Source organism: Musa acuminata, chromosome BXJ3-4 (genome assembly GCF_036884655.1).
Source record: "Musa acuminata AAA Group cultivar baxijiao chromosome BXJ3-4, Cavendish_Baxijiao_AAA, whole genome shotgun sequence".
Taxonomy (NCBI): domain Eukaryota; kingdom Viridiplantae; phylum Streptophyta; class Magnoliopsida; order Zingiberales; family Musaceae; genus Musa; species Musa acuminata.
In genome coordinates this window covers 32,382,501-32,406,301 of record NC_088352.1, presented here as the reverse complement: position 1 = coordinate 32,406,301, position 23,801 = coordinate 32,382,501, and the positions used below count along the sequence as shown (strand labels likewise).

Below are 23,801 nucleotides of genomic sequence, written 5' to 3'. Positions count from 1 at the left end.
TTAAATCCTAACTGAAAGAAACTACAAATAAATAATAAGTAATTAAATTCCAAAACTTACCTAGTACTGAAGTGAAAATATATCGCAGACTAATATTTTCCCTTTTGGTTTTCATTTTTCATGATTTTTCCTTTTTGAATTTTAAATATCTTCTTCGGTCAAGATATGATCCAACTAATCTGATCAATACTGACATTTCATGTCTGGCCAATGCCAATCCTGATTTCAATCAGAGCATATGCCAACTACCACATAAGTTCCCAATAGGGTAGCCTAGATAACCACCATGACTGTGGTACAACATGGGCCAACAACAAGGTCAAGAAAGAGCGGCATACACCCACATTTGTGGATAGAGATGGAGTGCAGCGGTCTAAATTGGTTACCATCAAACTTTGGTAAAGAAGGGAAAGAGTGGTTGCAGTGCAATATGGGTTAGCACCAAAGTCATTCAAGAATTAATATGCACGATGGTGAATCAAAGATGGGGTGACGGGGTATAAGTTAGTTGTAGTTAAACTATGAGGAAGGAAAGTGCAAGCAAGCACAGATCCAAAACTCATTGTAAAAAAGCCAATAAACCATTTCTGGCAATAAATCATATGGAATTAGATCAACATAAATTGGACCTTGAATTTATTAGCTTGATCCAATAAATTGATTTAAATTAAACACAGTTCAGCCAATATAGTCCCATTGGGGCAGATCAAACAACTAGACACAGGAAGTGTTTTTCAGAACTTAGATGTTAGTCTTAAATTTTATTATGGCTCAATAATTTGTTTCAGTTACACATAAAAATTGCAGCCAAAGTTCTTTTCATTGTGACATCATCCATAGCCTAGGGAAAGGCTTAATTCATTCAGTTCCAGCTGGACACCTAGTACCGTGAGATAACCATCAAAAAACATCTTCTCATTTTCTTATACTTTTATTACCATAAGAAACCAAACTATTAATATAACATAACAAAATTATTCCAACTTGATGTTGTTATGACCAAGGTTTGTCATTTCGGGTACCGGACCCGTCTCGCAGATTTGTAGGGGCAGGATGTACCAGTGTACCGACACATGGTACACCGGTAAGTATTAGTATTTCAAAGAGGGAGAAAAAGAAGGGACAATAGAGGAAGGAGGAAGAGAGAGGGAAGAAGAGGAAGCGGCAGAGGAGGAAGATGAGAAGACATATTACCTGATAAGCGATTAGGGCATATTTCTTGGGTGGCAGTGTGCAGCAAGGTCACAGCAAGTGGAGGTCACCGGTAGTTGTCTACATAAGAAGCGTCGATCGTAGCATTGGCCGAATGGCAGTGTGCAGCGTCCATCACGGCAAGCGAAGGTCATGGCAATGAGAAGTTGTAGTCGCAGCATCAATCGCATGAGAAGCAAGGCGGCATGCAAGTGGGATTTAGGGTTTCCCACTTCCCTTTTAAATGGTGGACCGGACCAAGGTGGTCCGTGTATCGGTCAGCGCTCGGACTGGTACATGCTGCCCATTTCATACCGGTCTGGGCCAAATGGCGATCGTTGGTTATGAGTTTTATGACAACTATACTTCTTTAGCTCTTCTACATACTTAATGTTCATTGTGAACTGTTTTAAGTGTAGAAACTATTTTGTGTACGCTCCTACAAGGTTTCATCTTTCAAGGAAACTTGAGTCATATTTGGCCAAAATATATTTGGTTCCAGTGTGAGTAGCAATTCCAGATTTCTACAATCCAACCATGTTGAGGGCATGTAGTATGCCAGCTGCCTAACTATAAGTGAGGTGGAGCATAAGATAAAACCATTGCCAGCACCGCTGACATGGGATCCTAGATCCCTGAGCTGCTGATGTACATATTTTCTCAAGGTCTACTTTCCTCTGGGCAACACATAGCTGAAAGCCTTCTTCACAACTTTTGGAAGTTAGTAGAGGAATATACATAGTAATGGTACCCTCAAGGACCCATCATGTTTTTAGGTATCTAATGCAAGACATAGGTCTATATGCAACAATTCTTTCAGCAGAACTTGCTAAAAGACAAAATCATGAATCTAGAAAGAAAGCTATAAATTGTATATGTTCCTCCATCTCCTTACAATGTTGCTCAGATGGATAATATCAACTACCAGAAAGGTCAAATGTGAAGAAAAGCAATGGATAAACAATTACTCCCTAGAGCTTAATAGTTTAAAAGGATGATGAAAAGATGACTACAAGCAAGTGCAGGTCTATTCATGACATGCCAACACAGCATTCCAGTGACAAATTTAAAGAAGAGAATTACCTTTGCTTGGCTTTCTCATTGTACATGGTCTCTACTCTAGTTCTCTCCTTTAAAATAGTTCAAGTAAATAAGCGAATAGAAAGCAACAACTTATTTCTTCACAATAGTACAGCTTGTTCAGAATGGCAGACATCATTTTAAGATAGTGAAGAAAATAAAAAATGCTGATATGCTATAGAAAAACACTATAAAATTCCACCCATGCTAATCATGGTTCCCATGAAATTGGCTCAGGCCAAAGGAACTAGATTCATCCAGATGTCTCTCTCCTCCCCACCTCAGTTTATGAACACTAATTCCACATCCAGAATTAGTCTTCAAACAATGCTCATAATATAAGGCACATTACTTACATCTACATACACTGATTATCCTATCAAAAGCTAGACCAGCCGCCAAGAAACAGAAAGATGGTGCACCACTAGATATTACAATCCAATGACTAAAAACAGTAATACTAAGTTTTATTTGGTCAAGAATGGAAATATTATCCAGCTATAGGGCATAATAAGCTGTAAATAGCTTGATGAGTATACATTCAAACAACAACAATTATATGGGTCCTTCAAACTTCTGAGGTGCAAGAAGAATATATTCATTGATTTGACACATAAAACAGTTGAAAGCAAGGATTTTAATTTCAAATGATACTGCCCGGCCCGGTACGTACCAGTCCACCAACAGACCAATACGCGAACCACCCGCTACTAGGCGGTATCAGCCTAGCTACAACGAGGAAAGAAGAAGCATCGAGGGAAAAGAGGGAAAAGGCGCTCGAAGAAGAGGGAGAATCGGGAGAACCTCGAAGAAGAGGGAAAAGGCACCGCCCTCCCTCAACGATCCCGATCCAAAATGTAACGGAGAGGCGACAACTTAGCTTCTTCTTCATTGTGTTCTTCGCCGAAGGCCGGAGACGCCCACGACCTTCGCCGCAGTCTTCGCCGAAGGCCGAAAGCGTCTGCGACCTTCGATGCCTTCGTCGAACGACGCAGATGAGGAGAAGACTGGTCTTCTCCTCGTTTAATGCGACGAGGACAAGAAAAGGAGGCGACATCACCGAGGCAACGTGCACCTCCTTTTTTTATATTATATTATATATATATATATATATATATATACACACACACACACTGAGCGACACCCTAGCATACCACTCGGTATGCCTATACTGTACCATATCGAGCAAAGCTCGAAACATCCGTACAATACGAAATTACGAACCTTGGTTGAAAGTTAACTACATGACCTACCTCCATGAGTCGAGGACTGAAGTATGCATTTCTCATTTTTGGATCTAGACTCTGCTTCGCAAAACTTATTATGGACCTGCATTAATAAAAAAATTAGTGCTTGGGATGCAACAAAGTGTAAATGGGATAAAAAGAAATGCAATAAGCATCCTACAAAGCTATTGATGTTGCAGATTAGCTGATGCACAAGGTCACAGGCATAACTCAACCACTTCCACATTCAATTACTCTCTAATCTCTATAATCTATCTGCACAAAGGATTAATTAGAGCAATTTAGTTCATGAAACTTAAGTCACCAAATTTTAAAATCCTGACTTCTTTGATTGATCAGCAAGAAATGTAGATCCATTTCTCATGCATTTTGAGCTTTCGGAAGGCAGAATATTTACATTTTATGTTAATATTAAAACAGAAGTTTGCAGTATTAAGGTTTGTAGGGCTAGTGAAGAGTATCTGTTTTGTTTACTAAAAGAGAATTTTTAAAGAAAATTAGCACAGGAGATCTAAAATTTTTTATGAAGATATATCTGATTGGTTGTGTGATGTATCCTAAGTACCTGGCAAAGGCAATTCTAATGGAGCTAATTATGTAATTGTTTTGTTGGGATGGATGTTGGTGTTACCTCCATTAGTGTCAGCCTGAAGCTAGAGTTGAGTCAACCTCAGAGAATACAATGTATGTTCTTTTAAATAAACTCTTTTATCTTTAATGGCATTATTGCTTGGAGGATCTCAACCAATGATGGAGGAAATTACTGCACTATTCAAAAACTAAAGTAAAAGAATGGAATTAAGAAACTATACCAGGAAAGAACAATTACAGGATGCTGTAGTTCTTCTGTCACACCTGAAAACCCATCTTGTATTGCTTCAGGAACCTAAACATCATAGCAATAGAGTTCATATGATTCTTATGAAAACAGTCATATTTACACTAATGAAAGCAACAACAGAACCTAGTAAAACTAATGGCCTCACTGGAGTTACTTATTTTTCTTATTCTTTAAAGAATTGAAAAGGAACTTTAAAATCAATGCTGCAGCATACTTGATTTCCCATCTTCCAATGTAAATGCCGACCACTAAGAATGTCTCTCAATAAGAACTAGGAATAAAAGAAAATACTAATTTCTGCTTAATCCTGGAAACATCAAGAAATAGAAATGACAACAGAAGGATTTGACTGCTCTATTTTTACTAGGACTTTCCTGCTATACAGAGCCGATAGGAGAAAGATATCCACATAGCTACCCAAATATTTGGGACATCATAGATTCTTATTGTAAAGCCAGAAGCAATGACAAACAAGTCAGTTTACAAAAATGTTCCGATGCAGTGAAAGAAAAACACTGATAGCAAAGAATAATATATAATTCACTTTAAGATGACTTGAGCCCCTGAATATGTGGGTGGCAGAAAAATAGAAAAAAGAAAAAAAATCCCAATATCAAAGATAAAGATTAGAGGTAACATACTGACAGACTGGAAGTTACATAATCAAAAGGTTAACAAGGTTAACAAAAAAGGATAAAGAATTGATGGGAGAAAGATCTTACAAGCACTGTTTCTCCCTCGCCTGAATCAGTAAGAACATGCCCAGTTATCAAAAGGAGCCAGTATAGTTCCTCTAAGGTTTGTGTGGGATCCATTCTTTCATTGTTCTGTTGCCAATTTTTCCACAGGAAATTAGAAACACAAAGATCTTCAATATGAAGAAAATAAGCTAACTAAATTATGTTTCTTGCTCAAGAGCACATCTGTCAACCAAATGCTATAAGAAGCCTGGCGTCAGTATTTTGTCAAAGCATCAAACATCAAAGCTCATTTAAGGAGAAAGATCAAAGCAAAAAAGGGCAAACTATTTCTTGGTTAATTATAACAGCATAGTGCAAATCAAGCATATAAACAAACACTGTGCATGGCTAACTAGCATAAAAGAAACTATAACAACATATAAACAAATACTGGGCACGGGTAAGCAAATTCACCAGGTTAGCGCTATCTGATTTGTAGTTGTACTATTCAGTACCAACCACTTATTTGGTATATTAACAGCATCAAAACAATCAAAGCCGAAACATCTCAAATTACCATCTAGTGGAAGGCTATTTTGCTTAGTTATATTCATAATAACTATCAGATCATAAAAATCTGCCAATTGATGAATCTGTCATTGATAGAGATAACAAAAATTATGTTCTTTTCATCTTTCTGGACTACACTAGACCAGGGTTTTGAATATCGGATACCGGTATACCAAGCTCTGCTCAGTACGGTACATACCAATATGTACCATCGGTACACCCTAAAACCTTAAAAATACCTTCACCTATCACGCCAGGGCGTACTAACCGATACACCTTGATAACAGTCGAAATCCGAAACAATACCGATCGGTATGCCTCGATACCAGTCAGTACACCTCAGTACCGCTCTGTATGCCTTGGTACCGATCAAAACATTAGTATCGCTCAGTAGAGGACGATCCACATACCGGTATCCTCTCAGACAGGTGCGTACCACTCGATACATTGAAATTGAGAACCCTTGACTAGACTATATCAATGCAAGGCTTGCAATTTCATGGCTCGAATTGGTACCATTCCGGTGCCCCAACATTTTATACATCAGTATGTATCGATTTTTGAAAAAAATAAAAAGAAAAAAAATTGCTTGGTACAGAGCCTGTACCGAGCATACCAGACAGTATAGGCCAGGTGTACAGTCCAAATACCAGTAAGTTGTCAGGTAAATACCGTCCATACCTTAGAAAATTAAAAAAAATTGTATAGTCAAATATTAACCCAAAATTGTAATAAACAATTGGGACTGTTACAGACTTACTGTAATAGTTTCAAATTGAGAAGGTTGATCAAGCTAAAATTTTGCAATCAGCATATTTAACATACGTAATAAACTAAGATCCTGAACATTCGATGGGAGTTACAATATGATCTCTGCTTATTGAGATCCATAGAATACAATGGTTTTATGAAAAACACAAAACAAGCCTCTGTAAATAACATCTTATGCATATTACAAAAGTGAAGAAAAAGGTTTTCAGAACCAAGTGCTTTGAATAAGCTGATAGTCTATCATATCGTATATATACAAAATGGATAAGCTAACATATTTAACTGAACTGAAAGTTATTAAGATTTAAGAGGTCCACTGAAACAATAATTCCAGCTGCTTAAAAAAAAACCACGTAAATAAAAATTGTGTCATGAACTCAAAAGAACATAATGCATCCTGCAGCAGGGTATAGAACTTGTATGAGCAAACATAATAAAACTCAAGGCAATTCTTCAAAGCAAGACTCAGATGAAAAACGAGGATCAATAACTAGGAGATAACCAATCAGGAGAATATCGAGAAAATTTTCAAGTAAAAAATATTAAATATGTTATGGAAAAAAACTAAATACAATGAAGATCAGAGATAAATCAAGCACCTGACTGAGAAGAGCAAAGCGTTCTGAAAATAGTCTTGTGAGAAACGGAACAGTCGTTTCAACAGCAGCTCGTGCAATAAGAGCATATGCATACAATGTTTCATCTCGTCCTGAAATAATAAAGAGGGCAGTATAGAGAATAAATTTTAAAGAAAATACAATGTGAAAAAGGAGAATGGAAATGACATCTATAAGCAATTGGGATGACTTGACTATATGCAACAATTACACATATCTACATATAGATAAAAACATTCATACTTGAGACTGAGACATGAAAATAGTCAGCTTCACTATCATCTTCAAATGCAGATTCAGCAGCAGCTACACAAACGATATGACAAGAATAATTACACAAGATAACCTGTAAAATATTTACTAATACAAGAAATCAATTTATAAATAAACAGGGAACACAACTAAAATTCTGATACACAGCAAAAAATGGTAAGTAGCAATTCAAATGTAATACCTTTCAGATGTGACTCCACAATAGTACTAAACAGATTTGATGCTGAAGATATACCTTCAGCTGAAATTTTCATATCATTACCTGATCGCTGCAGACAAAATTAACAAACACTTGAATCCTAGAATAATAAAGAAATAAAACAAACAATAACCAATGTTTTCAATGGAAAAAATCTTAACCTCTAATATGATATAATAGAAAACAGACAATGGTCCATCATATTATATATAATATATACACATACAAAAAGAAAGAGAGAGAGAGAGCGAGCGAGAGAGCGAGAGAGAGAGAGAACTGTCAGAATCTCCTTATCCCAAAGAGCACAAGAAACAATCGATCAGCATGCACAAAACTTATAGCAGGCATGTAACATGAAAACCATGCATAATCACCAGGATGTTCCTATCCTGCAAATCAGAAAGTATCAGTGGAATTTAGGAAATACCCCAAGAATGACAGTCCATATCTCTAACATAATATCAAGAGCTTCCGAACTCCATGTTTGCTCGTCATCATTTTTAATCACATAAGTCTGAACTACTTCACATGTCAAGGTGGCCAATAGGTGAATGGTGCCAAAAGGTCTGAAAACAAATATAGGAGATAGGTGAGATACAACTGTGTTAAACAAGATTTTACACATGGAGTAACTCTGGAGAAGAAAAATAGCAAAGTATCAACCACTGACCTTAAAGACCTAAGGAGATTATCAAAAAGCATAGTACTTGTCAAGGTTGCCATCGAGAGCAATGCATGAAAACCATCAATCATCTCACTGAGCAACATGAACTATGTTAGAAAAAGAATGGATTTCAAACTGTCTAGAAAACCAAGAAAACATAAGGACCTTTCACTTCGTCCACTACGTAATGCGCCTGATATAATGTTAGGAGGCTCAACCCATTCGATAACAGCTGATAGAATCTGTGTTAGATGCTTAATATGCATCTCCCCGTCATCTAGATACAACAAAAATATTAGATTCCCGAAATTATAACCAGAATAATGATGACTTAACAACAATAACAACAAAAATAAATCATCTTCTACTTCAAAATTTATGGATCAACATGATAAATAGCACATTTCATGCACAAGTGGCATGGGGCATTCATGGTAAATGGCAAATTGTGGGCAACAATAGTCTGGTTGAGGGCCACTAGCATAAAATCACAAGTTATATCATTAAAAGGGAAATGAAGTATTGTAACAAAGAATCCAGCAATATGTTCATCAACAAAGGAAATAAATTATTGCAACAAAGATCACATCAATAAGTTCACCACAAAGTTAACCATGTTGTTTTCTTTTTAAACATAATAATATAGCATTTGAAGTTATGATCATAGACATACAAAAGAAACAGTATATCCAATACAGTATCATTCACATCCTAAGTTATCATGACTTGCAACATATAATACAAGTATGCATAGTCATCCCTCTTTCTTTTATTTGTTCATCTACAGAAAATGAGCATAGAGAAAGGAAAATCATAATAATAATTATAAATGTTACAAAACTGCTTTGTTCTATTTTCTTTTATAACAAATCAAAAGGGCCTTTATCATTTTTGTTTCGAGTTATGAAAATATCAGACAGTGGAGCTGCCTTGGGCCCTCTAAAACGTGTGCCATAAGACTGCAAACCATCTTATGTAGGTGCTTGCCAACAGCTAGCGCAACCGCATTTTAGAATATGAGAACAATTAATTGTCCATAAGCCACACCGATTCTATGAAGTGACTAATGCATAAGTTAATAATTTAAAAAAAGAGTTCATGTCACGAAAATTTATAAAAAAAATCTTTTTAAGTCCTGGCTGCCAGTCATTGAAGTGCTCCACATATGAAGTGTTCCTAATTTTTCAAAAAAAAATAACGAGGTCAAACCAGTTCATATGATAGTATTTACCGGTCTGATCAAGAACCAGCATGATTGTTCAAAATCAGGTGTACCTGGAAACCCTGTCATACCAGGTGTACCACCCGATTTGTAAAGTTAAAATTGAGGGTACAGGTGGTAGTCCTATCATTTTTTTTGTCAAGAATAGCTATCTTTTTTTTTCTCTACTTTGCCTTCCTCCCATGCTGCTCTCTCTCTCTCTCTCTCTCTCTCTTAAATCTCCCTTGACATGTCATGTGTTGCCTCGCCACTGCCACCTGCTATGTCATCATCGGTGCTTCTTCCTCCATCTTTGATAAATCTGTCTCCTCCTCCTCCTCTCCACCACTTCACCTATTCCTCCACCTCCTTTTCCTCCTCTCTCTTTGGTTAGTGCAAATGAGTATGCCAACGTACCCTATGTTGGTATGCCAATACATATCAGACTTGAACTGGTCTTGGATCGAAACTTGAATCTTTAGTTGCACTTATGTAATTCACTTCCACTTCTCTAGTTTCTACCTTTGTAATATACATAACATTTTTTGCACTAATGCATAAAGCAATTATGCTAGTTTTAGTTGGGTAAGTGCAATAGCCAGCTAACCTGAAGGTAAATTTTGTGCCACACCCATAAGACCAATCATGCATTGTAGCTTGAAATATGAAATACACAAAACAATGTATTCAATCTAGTGTAGCTGAGACATGAAATGAGGAGTGGGAGAAAATTGGAAGTTGTAACTTCAAAAAGATAGAATATGTTCATTTTTTGCATGGGTTCTTTCGTGATGAAGGCTCATTACTTATCATGATGAACTTAATATCTCCCATACAACTTATACTCAGATCACTCTTTTGTTATGACATAAATAACATGAAGATTAACTTAATGAAATATGGGACCACAACATGAGAGATGAAGTCCCTTCGACCACAAGTGTTAAAATTCTGTTCATGAGATTAGAACAGAACTAAAATATCATAGATCTCAAATTCAGCTAAAACTACCATAATTGTAATGCTATAAAAACCGGAGATGGCTTCCAATCATGAAAACAACTAACTTTAAAACTGAAATAGTGTCCATAAAGGAGGATGCCTAGAGTTCCCTACAGAGGGAAATATTGTGGGACCCATCCCTGTCGAATAGTCTGCTAGCATTAAGTCCTTTTAACATGACATTTTTCATAGTCTCTTTACCAGACAATCTAGCAATAATCTTAAAGGACTAGAAAATAACTAGCACTATCTTAATCACGAATTTAATCAATTATATGATTAAATAAAGATTAATAGACTAAGTAGCTTGTGAATGTATTACCAGAAGGAAATATTGTCCCTGTCAAGGAGCATAATTGTACTATTAGTTGTCTAGCAGAGACTGCCAGCGGAGAATCAAACCATAACATATCAGATGAATGTTTCTGGCGAACTATTGCATAGAAGTTCAAGAGCCACAGCATATGTCCACTTGATAATAGAGCATCATGCCATAAGGGCCCTGGCTAAAAAATAGTACAAGACAAGTTTAGCAAGTTGGGTAACTACATGAACTAGTTTCAGTGAATTTGGATAAGTAAAAAAACTCTGCTACCTCCACCAATGAACGTTCAAACTTTTTTAACAGCCCCATGTCAGGCCTAATTCCAAATGACCCTGAATTTGATTTACTGCTTGAATTATCTAGAGCACTGGGACTGCTCTTGAAGTTCCAGTTCAAGACCTGAAACATAAAACGAAGCGCTCGGGAACAAACTTTCTCTTCAGATATATTTGCATAACAGCTCACAATCTTATCGGCCACATTTAATGCAGCAGATTTTGCCCAACAATAGAACTCCTACAAAGGAGACAAATGTCAACACGACTACAACTCTAATGGGAAAAAGGAAGGAACAAAAAAAAGTGCCTTACAAAAGGTTATAATTCATGGAACATCAAAAAAGCATATGCAAGGTAAGATCATACAAGTTCACACCAGGAACAGCATGACACATGTATGTACACAGATAACCATATAACTTGATAAAAGAAAATTTAAAATAAGACCTTCAGATAATTCAATTCCATAGATGAATGGCATTGTTCATGGTAGTCTTTCGGAAGACCCATACCAGTCGAGGTTCCAGGTGAAAATTCTGACACCTGTATTAGAAGAATTTTAGACTAAATAAACTGAAGAACCAATTAGCTACATATTGAGCTCAATACAAAATGCAATTCTAATGATGGATACCAAGGACTCCAGAAAACTAATGCCTGCAGACTGCATATCTGAACCATGAAAACCCAGAATGGCTTGCTTCACCTGAAAATGCAAATAGTAAGATTCTTAAATGAAAAATTAAACAAAATTATTTCTTGGAATAAGTAGGACCATTTCACAGATTTTAAATTGCATGACTAGGACATGAAGCAAGTTCCTTCAAGATGCAAGGCAAACAATTGAAAATGAGATGTCCTTTTTCTTTAATAGAAATGACAATTTCCACTTACCTTCTCAAACATGACAACTTAAAACTTATCAGACCTCCAACAAGTCACTTAAAAATACAATTAAATTGATCTCGGTTTAACAATCAAATGAGTAAAGTTTGTTGTTAGTTGTTACCATCCAAAACTTGGAAAAGGAGTGATCATGTTTATTGCATTAAACTAAGACACTAAGTGAGGTCTTCCAATGTTCCTGAATGCTGATGGTGATAGTATTGACCATTCACAATTTTCTGCAACCCAACATTAGCCTGTTTTAGAATCTTCATCTACAATTATACAAATTAATTTCATCTTAATCAACGCCAAGATAGATTGCAAATATAATAAAGTAAAAAAAACTTTGCTAAACAATTTTACTCCTCTGCCAAGTCCAAAAAAAATCCTAAGATACCTGGCACATGCAAAGAAATGCATAGGTTCATGATCATTATGTCATAATTTACAAAGTTGATCAAGATTAAGAAAAAATTATACAAAAACCTCACTTACAAAGCATGAACCAAAACATTATAACTTGAAAAGCTCCATCTTCTGGCTTTGAAAGTCTAACTTATAGAAATGATATTATGGTATGATAAGCTCTAAATGGAACACCGCCAATGCTAGTCCCAAGCCCGAATGAAAAAAAGTGAAAGGTTGCATTAAGTCACTAACAAGCAGCGTAAAACTATGTCAGATCTCATGAACATAGATCTAAACCGATTTCACTGGTCTAGGGAGAGGTAGAGGAAGATTTAAAAAGACTTTAATTAAAATTATAAATAAAAATTTAAATACTATAAACTTAACTAAACATATGACATTTTACATATCTCAATAGCGGCAAAAGATCCATGTAACCAATCCCAAATAGTTGGAACGTATGGTTTTGTTATTATTGTTGTTGATAAGGTCTAAATGACAACCACAAACTAAAGTACATGAATGAAGCACTATCCATAAATTTGTAGTCCATATTCCATACCTCTATAAGAATACCAATTTTTTCAGCTTCAATAAAATCAAACCTACAAGGAAAAGACATATCAATGGTTCAAAATCTATGTTGATGCAATAAGATGCAAGTTCAAGGGGCCACACCTCATCAAATTGCAGAAAACCCAAAAGGTTGGGAAAATATACATGCAACCAAGTGAACAAGGCATCATGTCCAATATAGTATAAAAATTTATAAATTTATTATGATCTTTTCTCCACACAAGAAGGTCAAAGAGAAGAAACCATATATGATGCTTACAATAAGTCATTATGTCCCACCTCTTTGGTATCTGCTACATGGATCTCCCCATCAAGACACTCTAAAGAGCATCTTAAGCACAATATCACCAGTCATGCTGAGAGCCTTCAAATCTCTTTCTGTTGCATCATTAAGCTTTCTTGAGCAATTATGTTGGGCAGAGTAATAGCAGCCAAGCTAAAACCCATCAAATATCTTTATATTGTTTCTAATAGTTTTCTTTGGTCATTTAAGGCGACTAGCATGACATGTACACAAGCACTATTCTATCAGATGAAAATAGAGTCATAAGTGAATTGCATGAGGTGTACAAAGATATTTCTAAGCCATTTAAAACTACCATTTATGTTTTGATTAGCTGATCTAATGTCCTGAATTTTAAAGCACACCTAGTGTTTTTAAGATAATTATCTAAATTTTAATTTTTTACAAATTTTAATTTCATAGTTTACTCATTCTACTTATCACATACATTTATTTGTTTTTTGATATAATTTATTTTACTAATATTTAATCCAATTTAAAATATACGTTTACAACTTTACATATAGAACATTATACCTAATATTATGTAGCATAGATGTTATTTTCTTGAGTATCAAAAGAACAACCATTTAGTATCTTTACTGCATACCTTTTATATGTTGTTATTTACTATGTTTCATTTTTCTATTTCTTATTGTTTACTTTTTCCCCATTAGTACCTCGAGAAGTGATCCTTGGTCAGGATCGAGAAATCTCTCTAATTGTAATAAGGGTTCTAACTTCTAAGTATGATTTGTCCATTTACATTTGATGATGGCAATGGCCCTTGTTGGACTACCAAATTAGGGAAACAATTTCCTAGAAAAAAAAGTCGGAGAGGACTTGCACTGTTGCCAACCAGGGTTCATCGTACCGACCCATATCACTTGATACCAAGGTATGCAATACCGTACCGTACCGGCGTTTCGAGGTTGGCTCGATACGGTACCATGTACCGAGCGATACACCAGGGCGTACCGAGTGATTTTATATATTTCTTCCTCTACTGTAGCACTGCAGCACTGCTACAGTGTAGCACTGTAGCACGTTCCATCAGGTAGCGGGCGATCCGCATACCGGTATGTCGTCGGACCAGTACCATTCGAAATTGCATACCATGCTCGATACTAACGGTACATACCAATCCAATAAGGGATAGATACGCGAAGTGCCCTCTAATGAGCGGTACTATAACCTAACCCCATATCAGGTGATACGGGGTCTGTACCGGGCGTGACCGATTGAAATCCGACCGTTACCGACCTATATCGGTCAGTAACAATCATATTTTGACTGTTATCAATCAAGGGCTAAGATCGCCCAATTTCAAATGGTCAAATTGACCGTTTGAACCATAGGAAAGGGTTTTCAAACCTTTTCCTCTCCCCTCCTTCAACTTATATCACTCTCTTAATCTCTTCAACTCTCTCAATCTCATCCTCACTCACATCTCTCTCATTCTCACATATTCACTCTTCTAAACTCAACAAAGCTATGATTTGTGGATTGGATCAAATTTGGGAGGATTAAGAGAAAGATCCTTCTCGATCAGAACGTAGTGGAAGGAGCCGGACAATATCAAGTCAGACTGTTCGAAGAACTAGAGACACCCAACTAACACATTCGTCCGCCCAACATCCAAAGGCAAAGGAAAAAGGGAAGGTAGTAGCATTAGCTGTACCATTGGAAAAAACCAAGTTAGGCGACGAAACACCAATGGCATATGATGTATCAGTATAGTATGTCGTGGGATCAATTTTAAGATTGGGTCCGACAAACATATCAAATTAATATACAAATACATAGAATCGAGGATCCTGATCCATTGCCTATTGAGCCCTGTTTTTTTTTTTTTTTTTTGGTGATAGAACCAAGTATATTCATCGATCGATTACTCAATTCATTTGAATCTTAAAGTTTAAGTTGTTTAAAAAAATCTAATAATTCAAATCATTTCTTTGTAGATGATTCAATATTAATGGAAGGATGATCCGGAACATACCACAAAGCTACTCTTCAAAGCTCGAAAAAGATATATATCACTATTCTTTCCTAATTTAGATTATTTCCGCTAAAATTATATTAAATGTATATTTATTTCCAATTTTAAAACCCTAATATAACTTTTTCTTTTTTTTAGATATTTCTAGAGCTATTTTTTATTTTTTTAAGCATACCGTTGGTGCGCCTTGGTATATATCGTATCGACTATTGGTCGGTACACCAGTACGGACCGAAATTGCAAACCTTGTTGCCAAGTGTTAAGATCCTATATAAATAATATATAGTTAAAAATATTCATCCACACCATTCATATTCCAAAGTAATATTGAAGTTATACAGTAGCAAACTCAATCGGGAATTGGATGGTTTGAATTACAGTAAAAATAAAAGGGACATTGTGCCTGGGATTTAGGTTCAATAAGAATAAAAAGCCTTGAACGTATTAGATGGATGGGTTGTTCCATTAAACCACCATTGACTACCGTAGCAAGTGTGCAGACAACCCCCGGTAGAAAGTTGTCGACAAGGAGTTCAGTAATGTTCCAATGCTTTCATTCTCTATTGCCTCACACGTTTGTTCTCCTCTCCTCTCTATTGACTTGGCCTAGGTCGGATGGACTATTTGATGCCTTTTGAATTTCCGAAATGGCATAGAAGCATAAACAAGACTCATTGTTTTTTTGTGGGTACATGAGCTTGTTTAGAACAAGGGTTATTATTCACTATTTATTTTTTTTTGTTTTTAATCTTCATTATCATAATAGAAGCAATCTTACCTAAGGCCAGTTAGATGATTCTTTATCCATCATATTAACATGAAAAGTCATATTTTCTCACTTCTAATGTTTATAAACTTCAATGTGACATAATATACATATCATTCCTTTGAAAAACAATACGTAGAAGGCAACATGATTCCTAGAATCCAATGTTTCAACGATCTATTGCAGCCTGCCAAACAATTTATTAAAACTTGCACAACTTCAAATTAAATGCAATGTATTTCATTAATACTTACCAGCCTCGTTTTACCAACTGAGCTGCAACTGCTGAAACCTTTAGTTGCACATAGGCATCAGCAGCACTTGCATGTTCCATAACATAGTGTAGGCAAAATCTGTAATGGCCACATTGTCTATCGTATAATGAGCAAAATAAATGGTTCAGTTAAATCTGCAAAGTATGGAGCATACAGTATCAAGCTTTTTCTATTCTCATTTGTAAGCATCCCCCACTCCCTTATTGCAGCATCACCAATAGCTCCAGCAGCTTGAAACCTTGCATTAGGCACCTCAGAATTTTCTGAGGGGTACAAGGAGAACCATCAATACTTAAAATAAAAAACAAGCAAATACTAACAACTTAAAAATCAATATCAGAACCAGCATCACAAAAATCAGCATTTCATATAATTGCAGAGAGATGTTAGAATAATAGTTCAAGAAACAATCTAGAATATGAAAGCGGACATAAAATAGCAAAACATCTATCTAAACATCCATCTTTTAGGGAAACACATATTTGTCACTGTTTTAAAGGCTCTGTACATCCACAAACAAAGGAAATTTATCTATCTAAAGCAGGGTTAACTAGTTCTCTGAAATACTCTAAATCATTCTCTAGAAGCAGGAAGTACTAAAGGGACCTTGTTTGTTTATTCTCTTTTCCTTGTTATGTATATGTTAGTCACTCTTCCTCTTGCATATGGTTTGAAATTTTACCAGCTCACACAGACCACCCACATTTTAGGTGGTTCAGTCAGGTCCAACTAAAAAATACATATCTTTAGTTAAAATGCTGATTCAACTGGGACTTGCAATTTTGCGAGCCCTCTTCTCCACTCACCACCCATCGTGCACCATCGACCTCTTTTTGGGGTAATCCTCTTCTCCTCCTCTTCTTCCTTCCTCCTCTTCTTCCTTCCTCTTCCTCCTCCTTCCTCTTCCTTCTCCCAACACTAAGTACTGCAATATGTTCTAACATACTGTGTGTTGATAAATTGTGACGGACAGGATATGTACTTGTCTGACCATGGAGTGGGACGAGTCTGGTACTCGAAATAGACAACATGCTACAATATTGCATTAAATTTCCCAAATATGCTGTACATGAGACTCCATTATACCTTCAGAAAAACGCATTAACTCCTAAAAATTGAGCAACATAGGATATAATTGAGAGCAAGGCTTGACACCACTGTTAATGACCTAGATGTCCACAGTTCAAGTCCTAGAAACAGTTCCTCATGCACTAAGCTACCCTTTTATAAGAAAAGTTTTTTTGATTCCCTAAAGATTTTAGATATGAGATAATTCCAACCAGAAATTGCCACTATATTCAACCAGACTTGAATATCTAATAAACACATGATGAACAACAGTGCCATGCATGTATCAGTGTGATTCTTATAAATGACTATTTTCCTTCAAAACTATGGTATTTTCTTGTTCTTTTTTGAACATTTAGCAGGTTAGTGACCAGCTTAAAAGATCAACCTCAACGAAATTGTAATCTCAGCATGCACTAACATGTGCTCTCAAGAAGTCCCAAAGATGCTATAACGATAATCCTGTATTACTTGACCTTGATTTCAAGTAGAGTCACATTGCCTGCTGAGCATGTAAAGAACTGATGTCAATATGATACATGAGAAGTTACATCATGTCCTGCATGTCCCTTGCAAAGCCATGCTGCTCATGTACCCATAAATCTGCCAGCCCATATATATACACACAAGGCATCCTGCCTTCACAGTTCACATGCACCTATGCATCGAATCCAGATGGAATTTTTCCTTATTTTCACCTTTTGAAAGTTGCACGACCTATACATATAGAATGAGACATGGATGCACAACCCTGTTGTTGAGCTGTCAACAAGCGATTCACTAACAATAAGAGCAAACATTTCTCCTCCATTATCCTCCTCTCCTACTCCTCTACTTATCCTTCTCCCTCTCCTCCTCCTCCTCCTTTCTTCTCTGCCTCTATCTTTGGTATGTATCCCAGATTCCCAGGTATATGCAAACCTATCATATGTTAGTATGCCATGTGCACCAGCCAATCTAGCCAGGAAATGGTATGATTTGCAATCCAGAACTTGAAACCTTGAGTGAGCTGCTAACTTGATAGGCTGAAACGATTGGCCCAGAATGCTTAAATCCAAGTTAGCAGTAGACTCTTCTAACCTTACAAACTATTCAAATATTCTCCCATATGATGTCAGACTAAACTTGAGTATCATATGTTTGATCTTCAATCAGTCCAAGGCCTTAATATAAAATACATAATGAACTCCATATGTAATTGGCCAATATTCAAATGGTTATGAGATCTAGTAAATGCACATTAACAAACTTCTTGTTTGTATTATTGGCCATTTTATACAAACAGAATTCATCAAGCAAGAACAAGTACTACAATCTATTATTCTTGTCTGAAAATAATCATGTCATGGATGTTATCCTCTAATAAGCAAAAATAAGAAGCTAGTTATTATTAGAACATGCATCATATTAGAAGTATAATACAAATGACAAATTGAAGAATCAATCAAAAATAGACATGTACATGTAGACCATTATGCATATCATTTGTGGTGTCAACAATAAGTTATAAAACAAACAACTTTAGTGAGATAGATAACAACAATAGCAACAAAACCAAAAGTCCCAACTATTTAAGGTCATTTACATGGAACTTTTGGCACCATTAAGATCTGAAAAAAGTCATATGTTTAGTTAAGTTTAGAATCCTTAAATATTTACTTATAGTTTCTATTAAGATCTTTTTAGATCTTCATCTACCTCTCCTCGTACCACTAATATTAATTATCTTATCTTTTCTGACTATCACATCCGAATGTCTCATAAGTACATGCTCGTACCATTTTAAACAATTTTCTCTCATCTTATTCTCTATTGAAACGATACCTAGTTCTTCATGAATAAAAATATTTTTTTTATAATCTTTCCTAGTAACTCCATATATTCATCTTAATATTCTCATCTCGACAACACAAATTTTTTGTATATATTATTTCTTAACTACCTAACACTTAGATCCATAAAACATTGTTGGTCTCACAACTGTCTTATAAATTTTTCTCTCAAACAAGGTCTGCCGTACCGGACCGTACCGCCCGGTACGAGCGGTACGTACCAGTCTGACAGGCCAGCGGTACACGGACCGCCCTGTACCGTACCGAGCACTGTAGCATTGTAGCACTGTAGCAGTGCTACAGTGCTCGATACACCTGGGTGTACCGAGCGGTATACCGTACCGTACCGGTACTGAGCCCGGGTCGAAACGCCAATACGGTACGGTACGGCAGACCTTGCTCTCAAAGATATCCAATGATCACACAAGACTCCTGATGCCCCTCACCATTTTAACCATCTTGTTTTTACTGTATGAATAAAATCTTCATCGATCTCTCCATATTATTGAATAATTGATCCAAAATACCTAAAGCTTTTACTTAAAGAAACTTTTTGTTCATCCAACTTAACTATATTCTCCTACCTATTCCTAGAATTACTAAAATTGTATCTCATACATTTAGTTTTAGTCTTACTTAATCTAAAACATTTAGTTTCTAAGAATTGCCTCTACAGCTCAAGTTTATGATTAATTCACTTAGGCTCTCATCAACTATGACAAGATCATCAACAAATAATATACACCATAGAGGTTTATCATATAAATGACCAGTAAGTTTATCAATTATCAAAAAGTTGGGACATAATCCGGAAACCTGATGTAATCCTAGACTAATAGGAAACTTACTAGACACACTCCCTATAGTTCTAACATTAGTAGCTACATTATCATACTTATCCTTAATAATATTAATCTCATTAGTGAATACACATTTCCTTTCTAAAACTCACCATGATAAATCTCTAGGAACCCTATAATAAGGTTTCTCTAAGTCAATAAAAACCATATACAAATCTTGCTTTTTCACCTTATACTTTTCCATAAATTGTCTTAATAAATAAATAACTTCTATGGTTGATCTTATAAGCATAAAACCAAATTGATTTCCATATATATTTGTTCAAGCCTTATCTTACTTCAATAATTTCTTTCCCAAAGTTTCATAGTATAGCTTATGATTTTAATTCCTCTATAATTTGAATAATTTTGTATGTCTCCCATATTCTTGTAAATTGACACTAAAAAACTCTTTCTACATTCATCAAGCATCTTTCGAAATCTCATGATTTTGTTAAATACACTAGATGATAGACTAAAAGTAAGGTACAGATTAAAGACTGATATAAAATCATGAAATTAACAACTATGAATACAAAAGGTCTGCATCTTAGTTGCAAAATGATGAAATAGATTTAAAAACCCAGCATGTATCAATGAGGATTTCCAAAACTTAGGTCTACAAACAAGATGAGAAATACATCTTCACAAAGACTCTTTCAGCCTCAAATATGACCTTCACAGACATGATAAAAGCAACAATGTGCATGAACTGCATAACGTTAACTTTATAGGAACTACCAAGTTGTGTCAAGCAATGTTGGACCATGCCATCCAATGCTAAGCCATGTCGACCATGTTAACACATGGCCAATCTCAGTTTTTGTCAAAGTTGGCTGGCACAGGAGGGGTGGGACAAAAAGCACATCAGGATGCTCTTGTGCCATGAAACAGTAATACCTAGAAGTTAGAATGAGGTTTGTATACATCAAACTCCATGACAATTTTAAAATCACTCGATGAGCTCAAATATGACCTTCACAGACATGATAAAAGCAACAATGTGCATGAACTGCATAACGTTAACTTTATAGGAACTACCAAGTTGTGTCAAGCAATGTTGGACCATGCCATCCAATGCTAAGCCATGTCGACCATGTTAACACATGGCCAATCTCAGTTTTTGTCAAAGTTGGCTGGCACAGGAGGGGTGGGACAAAAAGCACATCAGGATGCTCTTGTGCCATGAAACAGTAATACCTAGAAGTTAGAATGAGGTTTGTATACATCAAACTCCATGACAATTTTAAAATCACTCGATGAGCTCTAACCACGATATAGGATCTGACCATGAAACTTGACTATAAAAATAATGGGCAACATACCAAGAATGAATCGGCATGTCTGGTATGGCATGGAAGATTGCCGCAGTGGATTAATAATTTTCTCTGCTTCAGCTGGATTCATGTGCATCTACACGTACAGAGAAACTAGACATTAGATAAAACAAGTTCAATACATCAACTTGCTATGCAAGGCCATCAATTAGAGGCCCCAAAAAGCAAAATAAAGAATCATATCGACCACAACTGATGCAGAAAATAATAAGAATGCCCAATACATTTTTTTGTTGTTAACAACTGATATCGAGATGCTTGTAGTTACAAGTAAAAGGTACTGCATCGAGAGACTCATAGGCCCAACACAGCTCATTAGGAGATAATCAGATAAATAATGCACACCACCTAACTTGCCTCCTGGTAATTACTTAAGGTGTTAGAGCTAACAGCAGCTCAGTACCTGTAAAGAATGCTACCTTATTAGACTGAAACGAGTATGACAGCAAAATTTGCATTGTTTGCAGAGCGCGGGGTGCCTCTGTCTCTTAATTTGATTAAAAGATTCATCAAGAAAAAAAAGAGAAGAATCGCCAATTTTTTTCAAAATACAACAGAAAGAAAAGGAGAACATAGAAAGAAAAGGACAACAGTAGAGAGACTCATAGGCCCAACACAGCTCATTAGGAGATAATCAGATAAATAATGCACACCACCTAACTTGCCTCCTGGTAATTACTTAAGGTGTTAGAGCTAACAGCAGCTCAGTACCTGTAAAGAATGCTACCTTATTAGACTGAAACGAGTACGACAGCAAAATTTGCATTGTTTGCAGAGCGCGGGGTGCCTGTCTCTTAATTTGATTAAAAGATTCATCAAGAAAAAAAAGAGAAGAATCGCCAATTTTTTTCAAAATACAACAGAAAGAAAAGGAGAACATAGAAAGAAAAGGACAACAGTAGAGAGCATAGTTAATAAAAAAGAAAAGAAACTGTAAAGATGAACCAAAAGTTAAGACAATAGATAGTGAAATCTGACAATAAAGAAGAGAGAGCAAAAACCACATCAACATGGAACGATCGCTCTTCTGGTGAAAAAAATTGATGGACGATCAGATCAAATACTAATCCAGCAAGCAACAAGAACACTGACACCTCAAATGCGAGATCCCAAGGGCAAATAAGAAATCTGAGAACCATGCAGATGCGAGGCAAATCGTAGGGATATGCATGTGGGCGCGGCGCGGAGAGGAGACCTGGATCAAGGAGCAGGCTCGCTCGATTGCGACCATGGTGGACTGGAGTTGGGCCAGATCAGGCAGGGGTCCTGGAAATCCCTGCATCTCCTCTTCTTCTTCCACTTCACCTCCTCCTCCTGCTCCTCCTCCTCTTCCTACTCGTCTCTTCCCTAGGGTTCCGGGAGCTCTCGGTCTGCGAGCGACAAGGTCGAGACCGAGAGAGAAACGGGGAGATAGAAACCCAATGGGGCGGCTTGCCAAGCGGTGGGTGGAATTTATACTCGAGTACAGGCGATGAGCACAGCACCTGAAGGCAAACCCGGTTGCGCCAAAATCACTAGAATGCCATCTAATCAGTCGCTTTATTTTTCTAAGATAAAATATATCTACATTATTCGATGAAACAGATTTGAGTTACAAATGGGATCATTTTTGAGGTGTTTACAAATGGGATATATATTTATTTGCTCATTAAAGGGTTTAGTGGTATCGATATATTTTTTGAAGTGGATCGTTAGAGTTTGTCTTTCCCGATGTATTTCTTATTAATAATATGATAACCATCCACCCAGTCCATGGAGTGACTTTATTGGGTTGGTAAATATTTTTTTATATTTTGGGTCAATGTTCTTGGAAAAATTCAAGTATAGAAATTTTTTATGATACAAAAATTTCTTAAAAATAAAGTTTTATTATTCTATATATACAATTAAGACTATGTTATTCCATATATATATATTGATGTATCATTAGGTTTTGGTGATGCTATGGTAAAAGTGACGTAGTTGATTCATCAACAGTACGTGCCAACACTGCTATGCGTTTGACACCTCGATCGAGCCACCTAATCGATATTTGAGAGTTATTTAAGCGACTTTTCATCATCACCTAACCCTCATGTAATTGTATCTTGTAAGTGTTAACTGGAAAGTGAGTACGATCGTGAACCCATTATTGCATAAATAGCATCATGAACAAGCATAATGATCCAGCACTGGTTTTTTACCACTATGACCGGTATAATAGACAAGTGCAATGATCAATTCTTATGCTTCCGTTATTTGCATAGCAACCCACCCTCTAGGCACTCTCGATGTAGTTTTTGCAAGGTTTGAATGTCCAACTCAGATAGTTTCATCGAGAGATTGGCTCAATGGAGAACTATGTTAAATTTGAGTCATCAACATACTGGCACTAGGAGGGCAACTAGTATATCTCAAGGAAACCTCACGGGTCCATCTCAAATGAATCCCAAGGACCTGAATCCCTTAAACCTGATTGGATTGAGTCTATTAATCTCAGAATGCTCCCTTACTAAATCTCATAATCTCAATAATCTTGAACCAATGATAACAAGGGGTGTCAATCGATCTGAGCCCTCCACCCATACCAGACCCTTAATATTTTACAT

General features: G+C 36.2%; 1 protein-coding gene across 4 annotated transcripts in view; it reads right to left on the bottom strand.

Annotated features, from left to right (window-relative positions):
• LOC135636625 (uncharacterized) overlaps positions 1 to 22,642 on the bottom strand; it is a 36,081-nt gene extending 13,439 nt beyond the window's left edge. For 3 of the 4 annotated variants that reach the window (XM_065148492.1, XM_065148494.1, XM_065148495.1), the window contains exons 1-18: positions 22,409 to 22,642; positions 21,202 to 21,289; positions 16,292 to 16,400; positions 16,117 to 16,215; positions 12,798 to 12,840; positions 11,574 to 11,645; positions 11,387 to 11,482; positions 10,932 to 11,177; positions 10,659 to 10,842; positions 8,299 to 8,410; positions 8,140 to 8,226; positions 7,897 to 8,035; positions 7,452 to 7,539; positions 7,241 to 7,303; positions 6,980 to 7,089; positions 5,082 to 5,186; positions 4,331 to 4,404; positions 3,525 to 3,600 (exon numbers count right to left, since the gene is read on the bottom strand). In XM_065148492.1, the coding sequence (XP_065004564.1) occupies positions 3,525 to 3,600; positions 4,331 to 4,404; positions 5,082 to 5,186; positions 6,980 to 7,089; positions 7,241 to 7,303; positions 7,452 to 7,539; positions 7,897 to 8,035; positions 8,140 to 8,226; positions 8,299 to 8,410; positions 10,659 to 10,842; positions 10,932 to 11,177; positions 11,387 to 11,482; positions 11,574 to 11,645; positions 12,798 to 12,840; positions 16,117 to 16,215; positions 16,292 to 16,400; positions 21,202 to 21,289; positions 22,409 to 22,495 (1,878 nt within the window). In that variant the 5' untranslated portion in view covers positions 22,496 to 22,642. Of the gene's footprint in view, positions 1 to 3,524; positions 3,601 to 4,330; positions 4,405 to 5,081; positions 5,187 to 6,979; positions 7,090 to 7,240; positions 7,304 to 7,451; positions 7,540 to 7,896; positions 8,036 to 8,139; positions 8,227 to 8,298; positions 8,411 to 10,658; positions 10,843 to 10,931; positions 11,178 to 11,386; positions 11,483 to 11,573; positions 11,646 to 12,797; positions 12,841 to 13,090; positions 13,191 to 16,116; positions 16,216 to 16,291; positions 16,401 to 21,201; positions 21,290 to 22,408 lie in introns of those variants that run through there. The other variant, XM_065148496.1, reaches the window with a different exon arrangement.
• Between the last annotated feature and the right edge of the window lie 1,159 nt (positions 22,643 to 23,801).